Here is a 16,401-nt window from a genome sequence, read left to right as displayed (position 1 = left end):
GAAGCTCCTTCAGCTCTGACTGGATGGTGAGGAATGGAAGGATTTATATTCCTTGTAGACAGCTGGTCATTTGCATCCTTTTTGAGAATCGTTGAGGTCACCTGGAAGTTTATCGCTGGGTCACCTGAGTCGTGCAAAATAGTTCCTTTAGGCTGGATTTCCAGAAAAAAATGCAGACCACAGGAACCATTTGCACTATTCAGGTGACCCTGAACACACAGATAAACCTCCCAAGTGGTCTCAACGGCTCTCTAAAAAGGATGCAAATGACCAGCTGTCTGCAAGGAATATAAATCCTTCCATTCCCCACCATCCAGTCAGAAAAATCGGCATGGAAAAGGAATCTTTCCGCATCTATTTTATTCACCATCCGATTTTTTGAATCGTGACCTGATTCAAAAATTGGGTGGATTTTTTTTGTTCGGCACCCGATTTGGCCGCGAACAGGAGCGTTCACGACCCGAGGTTCCACCGTATCTGCATTTCAGACGTGATTCGATTTACATTGATATATTGATTTGCTTAATGACCATCAAGGTTGCTTAATGTCCACCGCCCCCCCAAAAAAGGGGGGGGAGTAAAATCAGCTTACGACCGTCATGGCTAAAAACGATGGAAATTCCAGGCTCCGTTTCAGCCGTAAGTCGAGGACAACCTGTGTTTTGACAGAATTCCGGTACCCGCATGTCGTTTTGAAAGGTGCTGAAATGCTTCCCGTTATGTCAAAAGATGGCATCATCCCTTCTGCTCCTTCCTCCTCCGCAGGAGTCGGACGGCACCCCATGCAAAACCTCAAAGCAGCTGGGCTCCTGCCAGACTTCGGCAAACCGATTGGTCCCTCAGGAGATCTCCCTCGGGTCCTCTCAGCTGAGCGGCAAAATGCCAAGTAGCCAAACCGTGAACGCATCCAATGTGACAAATAAGTCCCAGGTCGGTATGGCCCCAGGTTCAAACAATCTTGGTTCCCCTCAAGAGTATCTGAAGCCCGTCCAGTCCTGGGATTCTCCCCCTGCCCTGGAACTAGGTTAAGAGCTCTCGAAACACTGGAACCGTGTTAGTGATGGCTAACCTTTTCGGCACCAAGGGGCCCAAATCCCCAAAATGCAATGCGTGCGCGCGCCCCTGCACATGCACCCAAACCCTCACGTATCTGAGTGCGCCCCCCACACATGCACATGCACGTCCCATGGATGGACGCCATCCCTGCCCCATGCGCCCCACCCTCCACATGTACCCCACGCATGCGCAGCAGAGACCCGAAGACCAGCTGGCTGGCGGAAGGTGCGTATGCGCAGCAGAGCTGAGCTGGGCTGATGGCTAGCGTGCCCACAGAGAGGGCCCTGCCACCTCTGGCCATGTGTACAGAGGTGGGATTCAAAATTTTTAACAACTGGTTCTGTGGGCGTGGCTTAGGTGGTGGCCGTAGCTTGGTGGTCATGTGACTGGGTGGACATGGCTTGGTGGTCATGTTATTGGCTGGGCGTGGCCAACTCAATATCACTCACATCAAGGCACGCATCTCCCCGCCTGGCCTCTCATGACTGTGGGGATGTTGCAACAGTCGTAAGTGTGAAAAATGGTCCTAAGTCACTTTTTTCAGTGCCATTGTAACTTTGAATGGTCACTCCACACAAGCAAAGTACCAGCAAAGGAGGGGAAAAAAACCTCCAGAGCTGTTCCTGAGACAGGAAGTCTAGTACTGCCAAGAATGTAATAAGGGTTAACAAGAGGCAGTTTCTGTAAGCAACACCAGAATGTTTCCTTCCTGCCTTCCTTACAGGATTAGGCCAGTAATTTCTTCTAACAACCGGTTCTCCGAACTGCTTAGAATGTTAACAACCAATTCTAGCGAATAGGTGCGAACTGGTAAAATCCCACCCCTGCATGCGTGTCATAGGTTTGCCATTGGGGCACTAGAACTTTGCGCTTAAACGCAGCTTGGGATGACTTAAGCCTGCATTCTGGGAATAATTGCGGTCCCCCGTCCCCCTACTTCCCACTAAGAAAAATTGAGCTGAACTGAGCCTTGGTCATCTCACTCTTTTAATATGTGATGCGAACAGTCGGACGAACACCCTTAAATTCATTTTATTAGGTTGTTTTTAAATCCCGCCTTGTATTACTTTATAAGCACCTCAACGTGGTGAACAATACCTAATACGCCTCCTCCTGTTTTCCCCACAGCAACTCTGTGAGAAGAGTCGCTTTGTAGAGGGAAATTTATAATTAAATGATAAATTTAATAAAGTAAATAATTTCGGCTGAAAGAGAGCGATTGCCTCAAATTCATCCAGCCAGCTTTCATGCCTAAGGCAGGACTAGAACTCGCCATCTCCTGGTGTTTGGCCCAAAGTCACCCAGCTGGCTTTCACACCTTAAATGAGACTAAAACTCCCAGTTACCTGGTGATTGGCCCAAAGTCATCCAACCAGCTTCCATGCTTAAGGCAGGACTAGAACTTAACCATCTCCTGATGATTGGTCAAAGTCATCCAGCCAGCTTACATGCCTACAATGGCACTAGAACTCCCAGTCTCCTAGTGATAGGTCCAAAGTCACCCAGCCAGCTTTAATGCCTAAGTCAAGACTAGAATGCACCATCTTGGGTGATTGGCCCAAAGTCACCCAGCTGGCTTTTACACCTAAAATGGGACTAGAACTCCCAGCTACCAGGTGATTGGCCCAAAGTCACCAACTGGCTTTCATAACCTAAAGCAGGACCAGAACTCTCCCAGGCTCCTAATGTTTGGACCAAAGTCACCCAGCCGGCTTTCATGCCTAAGGTCTAGAACTCCCCATTTCCCAGTTTCTAGCTCGTACCTTCCCCACTAAGACCCAGTTACTCTCTTAATGCCATTTGCTTTTGTTACGGAGCAGGTCTTCACCCTCTCTCTCTCTCTCTCTCTGTCTCTACTTTTCTACCCCACAGCACGGATCCATGAGGCTCTTGCGCACTTCTTCTTCCAACAAAAGCATCCAAGGTCCAGGAAATTCCAGCCATGGTACCTTGGTGACGAACAAACAGTACCAGGGCACTAAGCCACAACCATTTTACCACGGGAAAAAAAGGAAACACAAGAGGGACGCTGCGCTTTCAGAGTTATGTAGATAGTTTTCCTATCTCGACGGTTGGACTTCTTTCCCTCCCCTCCCCTGTGTGCAATGCTCTCTCATGCTACGAGAATTAACTTGGACAAAACGATTTCCAAGATCCTTCTGGAGTCTGAAGACTGTTGGAACGTTGATTAGCAACGCATTTTAGTTTTAGTTTATTTTTTTAAATTTGTTTTTTCCAGCTCGCCACGAAAAAAAACGATCATGAAGACTGAATAACTGCAAAAAATATATATATATATATAATAAAAAATAAAAAGTGGGTGGGAGGGAGGAGGAGGAGGAGGAAGAGGACAAGGCTGCTTCTCCAGTAAATCATATGCTACAACAGGGTTGTTTAGATATATAAAAAGCTTGAATGTAAAATAAATATATCCCATCAGCTTTGGGAGCTGACTTCTAGGGGTAGATAATAGTGTATTTAAAGGTTTGGTAATTAACTGAAATAAAACAAAAGGATTTAAAAAAAAACAAAAACAAAAATACAAAAAAACCCAGGAGGAAAATGTAATTTGAGGGCAATCCAAAGTTCAAAAAAGAGAGTGAATCCTCGCATGATAATTTTAAAAATTATTTTTTTTTGCAAACGTCCGCCATTTTATTGTGTATATATATATGACCATAGGGCAAATTTGACCATTTGTAATAGTGGATTTGTTAAATACTTTCTACATAACATTTACCGTTTTAAATTCATAGAAAAAATTTCTTCCCCTCTCCCCGACGATGCGTTTTCATTGAAAAAACAACCTCAACAAAAGTACCGAGAGCTGAATTGTCATCTGAACAACGGACAAATGTAGCGAATGATTAACAGTTCAGCATTTTGTGATGTTTTTTTTTCCCTTTCAGCATTGAAATCATTTAATAGCACATTGACCTGAGAGGGCACAAATTGGTTCTCCGAAGGAAAAAAAAGGAAAAATAATCAAAAGAAGAAGATCGATGCCAGGGCAAATGCTTGTTTATAAAATATACAAATACCATCTATTGTCAACTCTGATCTTGCATTCCACTCTGGGGAAGGAAAACAAAAACAGACTTAAAATTCTCTCTTTTTTTTTTTAAAGTGCCATCATCACTCAGGCGATGGGATATTCCAGGTTAGCTTTCATGGGAAATCATGGTTTGTTTGCTTTCAAAATAGGAAACCCAGTTAACTTTATTAAAGGAAGGGATATGTGTTGCTGAGTTAAGGGGGACAAAACTCAGCCTGTTGATGACCTCTGTATTTTAAGTCTTCCTTGTAAAATCCCTCTGATGTGTTTCCACATGCGTTGGGCTACAATTTTCATTACACTTAATGCTGGCTGAGGCAATGAGAGTTGTAAATCAACATTTTTGTTTTTAAAAAAGCACTAGATTGGGGGAAAGGTGGTGTAATTCCAATTTTATTTTATTTTTCTGCATGCTTTTATCCTGAATTTCTTTTTTTAAAGAAAAAAAATTTCCCTTCTCTTGCAGCTTTATAGCTTTCCCTTTAAAAAAGAAAAAGTAAGGAGAATTGTTAATGCACATGGTTGAATTGTTTTCTTTTCTCTTTTAAGAAAAAAAAAAAAACCTGAATGTTACCTCATTCCCTTTTCAGAGATTTTTTTAAATCCACCCTTAAAGAGAGAATTAAAAGAGTCTCCAATAATGGGACGGCATCGTCTAGTGCTGTTTAAAGGGGCAACAAGCCGTGTTAATTCTTCCTGAAATTCTCCCACTTCCTAAGATGGTTTCCTAGCTCAGGCAGGCCTTGGATTTTAAGACAGAAGTGGAAATTTGTGTTGTGAATGCAGAATGGAAGGAGTTGAATCGCAGTCACTTGCTTTATCTGAAGAAAAGGAAAAAAAAAAAAACACAGACAAAGGAGCACTTTAATGGATAGAATGTAAAAGTGACGTTTACTGTAACTTTTTATTTTATTTTTCTTTATAAAGAGGAAAGTGTGTATTCCGAATGTAAGATTATTGGGTGTATGTGGTCTGGAGAATGAAGACAACTCCTTTTCTTTCCCAGAGAAATACTGACTTTTAGATGTTTTCTTTTATAAATCGCAGACCAACCTGAAGTTGGCACTCGGTAAAGTGCAAAAGCTTTTAAAGTAAATAATAATTATAATAATGCAACACGACCAAAAACTGTCATGACTGAAAAATAATAATAAAATAACGCTAGATGATAAAGCATTTTGACTTCAAAGCACAGAAAGGGGAGGGAAAAATAAAATTCAAAATACCTTAATGGTCTAAAACCCCAGGCATTTTTTAAAAATTTGAAAAAAGGTGTTAACTTGACAGAGTTTTAGTTATGTTTTGTTCCAATCACTTTTTTAAAAAAGCCAAACGCCTTTCGTGAACTAGAATTTGTCACAAGGATTCACATTATGCATTATCAGAATATTTATTTGGAGTTAAAACATACGTTTTATAACTGTGGGCCTACCCTTACACTCTGTTTTGGGAACAAAATTCTAAATTATTTTTAATCCAGTATTATTATTATCAGCTGCCATTTTAAAATGCTGTTACAAATGTAATACACCAGTCTGTATTACTGCACCACACTCAAGTTTTTTATTCAATTTTTCGGAAAATCGCCCTCTTCCTTGGAAATAGGTGCCTATCAGGTTGCAGAGATTGGTGTTCCAATAAGCATGTGATTATTTTAATGTGGTGGTAGCGGGAAGATAATCTTGATTCCATTGGGAATCTTAGGTTTGTCTCAATTTATGGTTTTCATAAATTTTAATGGAAAAATAGCTTTTCCTGGACTGCTCAAGTTTCATTTTGTAAACAGTATCTTTCTAACAGAAGAAGAAGAAGAAGAAAAAAAGCATGAAGGAAAAAATTGAGGAATTTTACTTGCCTCAAATAACCAGCATTGGTATTCATGAAACACATGTATATCTAGCAAATCTTTATTTAAACCGAACAGTTGAACTGTTCATCTTTTTTCAATCTGAAGTTAAAAAACAAAATCACTTTCAGTACCTTTTTAATTTTTGCCTGCTCATTTATCTTGTACACTTCATCTCTGTATTCAATTCAAATCTAATTCCTTTTTTGAGTTTCAATACTTTTTTGTGAAAAATTTTGTGAAATATATATATATAAAAATAAATGTTTCAACAACGTTTTATCATTCATGGCATCTATTTTCTGTTTTAAGGCATGTGATATTTTTTTTTCCTCACCACTTTTTATTTTACCAACCAACTTTCCAAAATGACCAAATTAACCATTGATAGACTTATAGCTTGGATGTTGAATAGCAGAATTTCCCATCTCAAAAAATACAAAACCTGTTGATGAAAACTTGATCTACTGGGCAAAGGTGTCCTAAGGGAACATTAAAAGAATATGTGCCCCTTATGTAGTTGTCTTAACTTTACTGGGAATTGGGGGTGAAATGACAGAAATGTTTCTGCTCCAAGTTTGAAACAAGAAAGCGCTCTCAAAATGTCATTTTAGAATTGCTGTGAGGTCCTTGGTGCTCTCTGAGCTTGGAGCTTTTCTTGCAGATGTTTCATTACCAACTAGGTAACATCAGTGCCAACACTGATGATGTTACCTAGTTTGGCAATGAAACGTCTGTGAGAAAACCAGGCTCGGAGAGCTGCAAGGACCCCAAAGTTCAACGCTGAGCTGCAAATCTATAACATCTGGGTTGTGTCTGAATCTTACAAGTTCAAATGCTCTGTTCCAACCTTATGACAGAATTCTCACCACAGTCAAAAGTTTCTTCGAGCTCTTAAAATGGGAACACTTGCAATACCTACATTTTGCAAAGTAGTTTTGAGTTTGAAATATCCTCTATATCCCAACTTGGTATACTTAATTTAACTTTTATCAATAAAATCTACAGTCCTCTTCCAGCACACCAGTTCCTAAGCCATTTACGTTGTAGTTTTCCATCCAGGCTGTTGTACGTTCTGCTTTCTACTGATTTCCTACTGATTGTTAGTGCTCTGCCCAACTTTTCCCTGACCAATAACCCTACTCTCAAAATGATGGGGACAAGAGAACCAATTTTGACGGGATTGCATGCATAAAGTAAAATATCTGATTAAATTTCAGTCGCACATTACATGTCGTGTGAAAACTTACCCAAAAAAACAAAAAACAAACCTTGGCTAGCAATTTCTGGAAGAGTTGTCCGTTTGATGGTGATCCAACTTGGCTGGGCTGGGCCATAGTTGCAGAAAAGGTATGTAGAGTATAGAGATTGACTTACTTGGAGGCTAAATCCATTAGCCTGGGGGGGGGGCGTATCATTTTTGTTTTGCTTTTTTAACCAGCTTTTAATTCCGCTATGGTAATTTGCAATGGGAAGCATTTTGCACTTGTCCCTGGCCTAGCCTTTCATTGCTGATACATTTGCAAAATTCCAGTTCTTTTGCTTTTTTTTTTCCCCTCCCCATGTCTGCCATGGGAGGAAACAGCCCACACATTTCAGTGGAGGAGTGAATGGAATTGGTCCTTCCTTTGAAGTCAAGGGTGTATTTCTCATCCCAGAGAAAGGGGTGTTTGGCCAGCGAGGAACAGTATAATCATGAGTCTGGCAGACCCAATAAACAGAGGAAAGCAAAAATTCACTGTTGCTTCACATAGCTTTTGGGTAGATGTTTCAAATCCCACTCCTGGCTGGTCCTACCCACCCCTGCTCCTTCCTTCCCAAAGCCTCCGGCCCCCCTCCCCACTGTGGTGCAGGAGGCCGACCAGGCCATGCCCCATCATGGTCATGCACACCCAGCAAACCCAACACTAAAATCTTTGAAGCCCACCCCTGTGTATCCTGGTTGAAAAGATAACTGACCCATGTCACCCAAAGGGCGAGGTATGTCATTTCAAACTAGCCTCCTCCCAAGAAACCCCCATCAAATAAGCTGTGCAGTTTGTGATAAACCAACGTTTATGTATCTGCAGTTTAAACTGTCCCAAAGGTGCTTTTTTCAAGAGGCAAGTGGACTTTCTTGGTTTTTCTTTGAAGAGGTTTCGCTTCTCATCCAAGAAGCTTCTTCAGCTCTCCATTCCCCCATCATTCAGTCAGAGCTGAAGAAGCTGCTTGGATGAGAAGCAAAACGTCTTCAGAGAGAAAAACCAAGGAAGTCCAGTTGCCTCTTGGGAAAAACTGTGACCTGGAGGACTGAGAATCTCAACAGATATACAGTATGAACTGCAAACTAGCCAAGATCTTTGTCTTGCGGATGAATAGGCCATCCAAACCTAAAAGTTAATTGAATGAATGAGCAGCATATCTGGATTTGTAAAATGAAGAACAGGAGTTTTCAAAATGGGCCGTCCCAGGAGGTCACAGGTCAACGCACCTGGCTTTCTGTCTTACAAAATGGCTGCTTGATCAAACATCAATCGCTAAGCTCTGTCTGTGAGAGAAAGAATGCTCCCAAAAACCTACATTGTGAAGATAATAATAGTAATAACACTCTGGCAATCTCCTGATAGCACAGAGGCATGTGGCTTCCATTCCCTTTTTGGCAATTAATCCATCTTCCAAGAGCAACCCAATCTAATTTGAGTTTTTTAAAAATACTAAAGAGATGAGACAGAACCTAATGCACTAAAATACTTGCAATGTTTGCAATAGTGGTGAATATCTGTAGCTCGGGTGTAGGATCATGTGGATGAAGATTGGTTCTCCAAACTTGTGGATTGGTTTCCCAACTTTCTGGACCAAGCTAGGTAAGCGGGAGTTTAGAGGACCTGTAATGTCCTTGGCTGACCAACAGGTGGTGCTGGTCCATTAAAATTACAGAAAGAAACAAGAGCAGATTTTTTGCTTCAAATTAGATTTCTCTAAAAGTTTTTTTTTTTAAAAAAAAAAATCTGGCAAGGGATCTAACATTACGCAGAACGCCCTACCTGTTCAGAGTAATAATTACAGGAGACTAACTGATAACCTGATTGTAACTTTTTTTCCCCTTGTGTTCAATTTTGTCTGATTGCCTGGACGAGCTGCTGCAGTTTCCTTGGCAAGGTTTTTCAGAAAGTGGTTTGCCATTGTCTCCTTCCTAGGGTTGAGAGAAAGGGGCTGGCTCAAGGTCACCCAGCTGGCTTTGTGCCTAAGGTAGGACTAGAACTCATAGTCTTCTGGTTTCTTAGCCTTAGCTATTAGCCTAAACAGGCGCTGCCTCTCTGCTCTTCTACAATCACCGTTCGAATCAGCAAACACCCCGGAGAGACAAAAATACATCAGCAATATGCTTGTAGAAGGCAGTACATAGACAAGTTCATTTTAACTTAAAAGCAATGCATAAAGGTTACTCAGCCCTGTTCCCAAGGTAACAGCCGCAGTCCAATTACCTCATTAAAAAAATGGCTTTATAGCAATGAACCCCTTCGTCTGAAGTGTGTCCAGTTTAGTAAAAACAGAAAGGACGATTTATTTAAGTGACAAGAGGAGTCTGCCTATTATTTAATCTCAAGCCAACTGTGCGGATGTTGCAATGGTTGTAAGTGTGAGGACTGGTCGTAAGTCACTTTTTTCAGTGCCATTGAAACTTCAAACGGTCACTAAACGGATTGTAGTAAGTCAGAACTAATGTACTGCATCATTCTGGAGATCCAACTTTTGTGTATTTGTGGTCAATCTCAATCTAACCGTGATAAACTTGTCCTTTGTAATTTATGGGCCGGAGTTATAAGTAAAGTAAGGGCAGTGGCCTAGAGGTGGAGCTCTCGTCTTACAGTCAGGAGGCTGTGAGTTCAATTCTAGGTAGAGGCCAATATTTCTCTCTCTCTGAGCACAATGAGAATACATCTGCTGAACAAAACTCCGCATTGGCGACCAGGAAAGGCATCCGGCCAGTTAACACTTCACTCCAGTCAGTTGCCCAGACTCCACCCGAAAGGGATTATGGGGTCATTAAAAGATGATGATAATGATGATGATGATGAGTTATAAGTAAACCAAGGAGTCCCTGAAGATTTTACTCCACCAGTCATTGTCAATTCAAAGGGGCTGTACTCATCTCCGTTTCAAGGCCATTGAGCCAGCGTTGTCTGAAGACATTTCCATAGTTACGTGGCCAGCATGACATCACGAAGCGCTATTACCTCCCCGCCGAAGTGGTATCTATTTATCTACTCGCATTTGCATGCTTTCAAGCTTCTAGGTTGGCAGGAGCTGGAGCAAGGAATGGGAGCTCACCCCATCATGTGGCGCTGGGGGTCTCGAACCCAGGCTGCTACCTTTCTAGCCCACAAGCCCAATGTTTTAGCCACAGCCCTGGAGCTAAATCAAATGTTAGCGAACGAATCCATCCTCCGCAAGGAGACGCACCAACTTCCTCCGTCTCTCCTACTCCGTTGAGAAGCCTGGGGAAATGGCTACTTTTTCCTACATAAATTGAATGAATAAATAAATAAAACCAGCGCCCCTCCCAGACCATTGTCCTCCCTCCAGAAAATGGTCAGCCTTAATAAAAGAGGCACATCAGGTGGGGTCCTTTGTTGGGTGGGTGGGGGGGCATAAGAATGAGCATCTGCCAGAGAAACAGGTGGTCAGCAAATAAAGGCGTCTTTGTAATCTAAACAAGGGAGGGAACCTGGCTAGTTGAAGAGTCAAAGAGACAGTAGCCAGGCACTTCTAATTTGATGTATTTGCACAGGAAATGAAAGGATATCGCCAAGAATAGACGGTGCTGCTTCTGCAGTCAGCAGGCCTGATAAAGCTGCTTCCTCTCTAGTTAAAAAGAAAGGCAGATATTCATATGGAGATTACAGGGTTGGCTTGATCCGCTGATGCGATTCCTCCTTCTCCCCAATGAGATGCTTGTAGACAACACGCAGCATTGTCATCTCCGAGGAGGGATGAAGATCCTCTTTAAAAAAAACCACACACACACGCACAATTTTTTCTCTCTTGATAATTGCATTTCATTCGATGTCAAGAGAGCCTCTGGGAGTTGAGCAGCAGAGCCATGTTGGCTAGAAGAATGTCTGCTTCTTCACCCTGCATTGAATGAACCGAAAGCGCTTTTAAAATATTCTCTGTCACCCACTAAAGATCGCAGTATAATCCTAGTTTTTATTTTAAGCAGCTCCCCATTTAGGCTAAGAGGACACTCAGGAGTACCTTACACAGCCGATCCAATGTATGTTTGCAATCCACCCAGTGGGGTCGGGAAACGGATTTATTTTTTTTAAAAAAATCATTTAATAAAGATCAGCGAGAACCAGTGAAGTTCAACAAGGAGGCTACCGTTAATCATAATACTAATAAAATTAGCAACATTGATATGGATAAGATGGGGAAATATTAGCTCTTCAAAGAGGACAAAAAGGGGGGAAAAAAGACAAGAGGATGCATTTTCAAGAAAGTGACATCTTCGCCATACATAACTCTTTAATTAGACTTTTATATCATAAATACAAGTGTGTGTCTAATATTTGAAAATCAGAAACTTCTTTTTCTATTTTTTTCCTATTCTTTTTTTCTGCATTTTGCCTCCCTCCCTCCCTCTCTCCCATCCATCCATCCATCCCTCTCCAATGTCTGTCCATCTATCTCTTTCCTTCCTATCTCCTCCTCCCCCCTCTTTCTTTCTTTCTTTCTTTCTTTCTTTCTTTCTTTCTTTCTTTCTTTCTTTCTTTCTTTCTTTCTTTCTTTCTTTCTTTTCTTTTTCCTTCCTTTCCTTCCTTCCTTTCTTCTTTCCTTCCTTCCTTTCTTTCTTCCTTCCTTCCTTTCTTTCTCTTATTTCTTTCTTTCTTTTTCCTTCCTTCCTTTTCTTTCTTTCTTTTTCCTTCCTTTTCTTCTTTCTTTCTTTCTTTCTTTCTTTCTTTCTTTCTTTCTTTCTTTCTTTCTTTCTTTCTTTCTTTCTTTCTTTCTTGCTTTCTTTCTTTCCTTTCTTTCTTTCTTTCTTTCTTTCTTTCTTTCTTTCTTTCTTTCTTTCTTTCTTTCTTTCTTCTTTCTTTCTTTCTTCCCTCCCTCCCTTCTTTCCATTAGTTGATATTAGTTTTTATCTGGTTTATACAACTTTCATAACAACAATAACAATACTAAAAAAAAAAAAAAAAACACAACTCCGGGCCAGGGGCATCGAAACTACCTTTTGGCGGAATGGAGGGGGGCAAGGGAGGAAGATAGAGAGGGGCGGCTAGGGGCGGGGCTTCCCCGAAGCCCCGCCTCCCGGGCGCACCTGTTCTTGGCCGGCGCAGCGCGCGCTCTCCCGGCCGGCGGCTGCGCCCGTTTAGGATTGGCGCAAAGGGGAGCGCTCCCCTGGCGGAGGCAGCGCCGCTAGAGGGCAGGGCCGGCGAGCCGGGGCCGGGGTTGGGGCGGGGGGAGGCTGGTGGCAGCGCCTTTCCGCTTTTGAGTCACTCTTCGGCGGGGCTTCTGCTTTCTTCCGAGCGGAGAGAAGGAGAAAGAAGAGAAGGAGTGATAAAGGAGGAGGAAGAGGAGAAGAAGGAGGAGGACTAGAAGGAGAAAGAGGAAAAGAAAGAGGAGAGCTAGAAGGAGAAGGAGGAGAAAGAGAAGGAGTGGTAAAGAAGGAGGAGGAGGAGGAGGAGAAAGACTAGAAGGAGAAGAGAAAAGACAGAAAGGGGAAGAGGAGGAGGAAGGAGGAGAAGAAAAAGAAGACAGACTAGAAGGAAAAGAGAGAGGAAGGGGGAAAGGAGAAGAAAGAGAAAGAACAGAAGAAAGGGAAAAAAGGAGGAGAAGAAAAGAAGGAGAAGGAGAAAGAGAAAAAAAGAGGAAAGAAAGAGAAGGAGAAGCAGCAGCTTCAGCAGCGGCTCTTGCCCGGACCGGAGGCGGCCAAGGTGAGGCTCCGGACCGGCTGGCCGGGCATCGCAGGCGCGGGGCTGCTGGGCAGCCCGGCAAACCCTCCTCCGCTGCCGGGCCCAGCAAGGGAGGGGCGTGGGCGTCCTGGCCTCTCCCGCCTGCCTCGTCGTCGCCGACCCCCGCCCGCTTTGGCGTCCCCTCCGCGGGCGGGGAATGGTCTTGGCGCTCGCGGAGCGGCGGTGGCTATTGTGGTGGTGGGTGGGGGCGCTTTTGGGAGGAGGAGGAGGGGGTGTTTCGCTACCTGGGCGGGGAAACAAGGGAAAAAGAGCAGGACCCCAAGGTCGCCCACCTCCCTTCCCCATCTTGAGGCTTTCCGGACGTGGCCCGTCTGGTTTGCCTTGAGGGTCCCTTAGGGTGGGGAAGGGGGTCCTGGAGAAAGAGAGAGGTGGCCCTGCCTATCTGGAGACCTGCCTCTGCCCTGGTCCTTGCCTGGCTGGGGAAGGTGGGGGGAGGGGCTGAGTTGGAGGGGGATGCTGAAGAGTCAAGGAGGGGGGCATTGACCTACAGAGATGCCCTTCCTGAAGGTAACATCACAGAGTTGGAAGGGACCTTGTAGGTCATCTAGTCCAAACCCCTTGCCCGAGCAGGAGACCCTACCCCATTTCTGACAGATGGCAGTCCAGTCTCTTCTCAAACCGTGATGAAGCTCCCACAACATCCAAAGGCAACTTCTGTTCCATGGGTTGATTGTTCTCCCTGTCAGAAAATTTCTCCTTATTTCTTGATTGGTTTCCATCCATTATTCCTTATCTGGCCTTCAGGTGCTTTGGAAAATTGCCCTATCCCTTCCTCCTCTCTGGGGCAGCCCCTCAAATATTGGAAGACTGCTGTCCTGTCTCCCCTGGTCCTTCTCTTCACTAGACTAGCCAAGCCCAGTTCCTGCAACTGTTCTTCATATGTTTTAGTCCCCTCATCAACCTGGTTGCTCTTCTCTGCACTCTTTCTAGAGTCTCAACCTCTTTTTTTATAGTGTGGTGACCACAACTGGATGCAGTGCTGTAGGTGTGGTCTTACTAAGGCTTTATAGAGTGGTATTAGTACATCACTTGATCTTGATTGTATCCCTCTGTTAATGCAATTTAAGATTGCATTGGCTTTTTTGGCTGCTGCTCATATTTAGCTGGTTGTCCACTAAGACTCCAAGATCCCTTTCACAGTTACTGCTGTTAAGAAGGTTAACAGGTGACAGAAGGATTTGGGAAGGGTTAGGGTACGTTGTGGCTTCTTGGAACACTTCCATCTTCCTGGAGATGTTGTGTATGCGTACACAACTTGGGTACCTGCCCAAACAACAGCAGTTCTTGATGATTTAAAGCAGACAAAAAGTGTATTATCTCGACACAGAGGGTGCTGAATCTAGGAGAAGGGTCTTGCATCCTGGAGCAGCCGATGGTGTTAGGATGGGCTGGCAGGTAAAAGAACGGATAACTGTCTTCCATTCTTTTTGTCGAATAAGCCAGAAATCATAGTTTAAGAAGGAACATTCCCAAATTGGTGCTTTTTAGAAATGAGCGAATTTCAGATCTTTTGAGGGTTTATGGAGGTTGAAGAGCAACAGGGCCGAAGGCTGGTGGAGCGATGGTGCCCCAAAGTCACCTTGGAAAAATGATCATAGGTAATCTTGGCTTGAGCAGGTGAAAACCTTGCTCCAAAATAAGGAAGCCTGCGTACCATACCTGTGTGAATCCTGGAACTAGACTGCCTGGGTGGGAAACGCACATTGTGTTAAACCATCATTTGTTTAACCAGGATTTGATGAATTCATTGTAGTTGACTAAGGTCACGTACCACCCTAAATCAAATAAGCTTTCAGGTGTGCAGCAATAGGCCAGTGCCAGCTGCAAAATACAAACCAGCCAACTGAAGCTTCCCCAGATTAATATAGGGTCAGGTTGTGCAAAATTTCCAGGCGAGGTCCTTGGTAAAACAAGTTGGCGTGAACACAACAATATTTTTTGGGGGGAGGGGGGGTTAAGGCAGACGTGGCTTTTGCAAGTCTTGCATCTGATTCAAAAGTTCTTCCTGCATTTCTCTGCCACATATGCATGCACAGATACTTATCTTCACTCCAAGAGGAACTGTCATCGTGTGTGTGTGTGTGTGTGTGTGTGTGTGTGTGTGTGTGTGTGTGTGGTATATTTGTCTGGGGACAGCTTCCAGGGCAGGACATCAGCCTTGCAAAAGACCCAAATTTTAGCAATTTGATCAGTAGCAGTTCGTTTGTGTTAGCGTATGTTTCACAACCTTCATGTAGAATATTTGTTGTATTCGATGAGGGAGCTGCCTTGATAGGAAGTCTTACAAACCTTCCTGGTTGGTTTTTCACACAGCATTAAACCAAGTTCCGGCTTAAATCTGTCTCATAAAATGCTACGAGGGCAAAGAGGGTTCAGTTTGACTTCGCTGTATACAAACTAAAACGCGATTGGCACACTGGTGGCTTGGCATCTCATGTTCCTCTAGACTGTGGTTCATTTATGATTCATTGTACAGTATAAACCTGACATGTTGGGTTAATTTAGACACCCATGGCTGAGTTTACCCTGAATGGGTTGTTGCATGGACACAGCCTCTTCCTCCTGTTTCTGATTCCCCAAGTTCTTGCCAGTATTGTGCATCAGGGCTTCGAAAACGTGACAAGTGTTAAATGGGAAAGCAGCCCAACCTTACTATTTCTAGCCCTCTGCACTACAGGGACGTTGTGCGTTTTGCAAAAAGGGGGCAATCAATTAGCAATTGAAAACCATCTTACAGTGGGCAGAATCCAGGCATCTTCCGGCCCGCTGTTGACACGGCTCTCTCTCGGAGTGTGAGGGAGCCAATATTTTACCAAGTGACATCTGTTAACCAGTCTGTAGTGTAATCTGCTAGTCAAATCACCCTGGTTTGTTTCCCTTTTTAAAGACCATTTCCGTTTGGTGGAGCCGCTTCTGCCTTTTTGTAAGCCTCTCTACATCGATGTAACAACGTCGCAAAACAAACAGAAGGGAAATCGTACTTCTCTGAAATGTTTTTGTAGCTGAAGAAGCCGAGGGGGGAGGGGGGAGTTGGCCAGGGGAAACATTGCAAATTTTTGTTCTGGGCAAGCATCGCATTTCGTGGAACCGCTGCCGAGGGGGACATAAATTTCCAGCATTTCGTTTTGGAGGGAGCATTTATTGTTGGAAACCTGATTCGGTTTGCCAGAAGGAGAACTGTCTCATCAAAATTGCTTCCCAGCAACCTAAGTTTGAATGGGACGTGGTGGCTCAGGGGCTAAGACGCTGAGCTTGTCGATCAGAAAAGTTGGCAGTTCGACGGTTCGAATCCCTAGCTCAGTGTCATGGCGTGAGCTCCCGCTCCTTGTCCCAGCTTCTGCCAACCTAGCAGTTCGAAAGCACGTAAAAATGCAAGTAGAAAAATAGGGCTCACTTTGGTGGGAAGGGAACAGCGTTCCATGCGCCTTCAGTGTTTAGTCATGCCGGCCACATGACCACGGGGACGTCTTCGGACAGCGCTGGCTCTT

At 43.7% G+C, this 16,401-nt stretch overlaps 2 protein-coding genes across 4 annotated transcripts in view; both read left to right on the top strand.

The window, feature by feature from the left end:
* TENT4B (terminal nucleotidyltransferase 4B) overlaps window positions 1-3,929 on the top strand; it is a 31,449-nt gene extending 27,520 nt beyond the window's left edge. For 2 of the 3 annotated variants that reach the window (XM_087971478.1, XM_087971477.1), the window contains 2 exons: window positions 766-930; window positions 2,929-3,604. In XM_087971478.1, coding sequence (XP_087827604.1) covers window positions 766-930; window positions 2,929-3,111 — 348 coding nt within the window. In that variant the 3' untranslated portion in view covers window positions 3,112-3,604. Of the gene's footprint in view, window positions 1-765; window positions 931-2,928 lie in introns of all 3 variants that reach the window. The other variant, XM_026675888.2, reaches the window with a different exon arrangement.
* Window positions 3,930-12,407: 8,478 nt separating this feature from the next.
* Window positions 12,408-16,401, top strand: part of ADCY7 (adenylate cyclase 7) — a 70,484-nt gene continuing 66,490 nt past the window's right edge. Inside the window, exon 1 of the mRNA XM_087971482.1 lies at window positions 12,408-12,874. The gene's annotated coding sequence lies outside the window, so the exon portion shown is untranslated. The remainder of the gene's footprint in view (window positions 12,875-16,401) is intronic.

The sequence above is a fragment of the Notechis scutatus genome, chromosome 9, assembly GCF_049901735.1.
Source record: "Notechis scutatus isolate UNSWTSFEM ecotype Mainland chromosome 9, rNotScu1.2, whole genome shotgun sequence".
Taxonomy (NCBI): Eukaryota; Metazoa; Chordata; class Lepidosauria; order Squamata; family Elapidae; genus Notechis; species Notechis scutatus.
The sequence above is the reverse complement of the archived record's forward strand: the minus strand, read 5'-3'. Positions and strand labels throughout refer to the sequence as shown.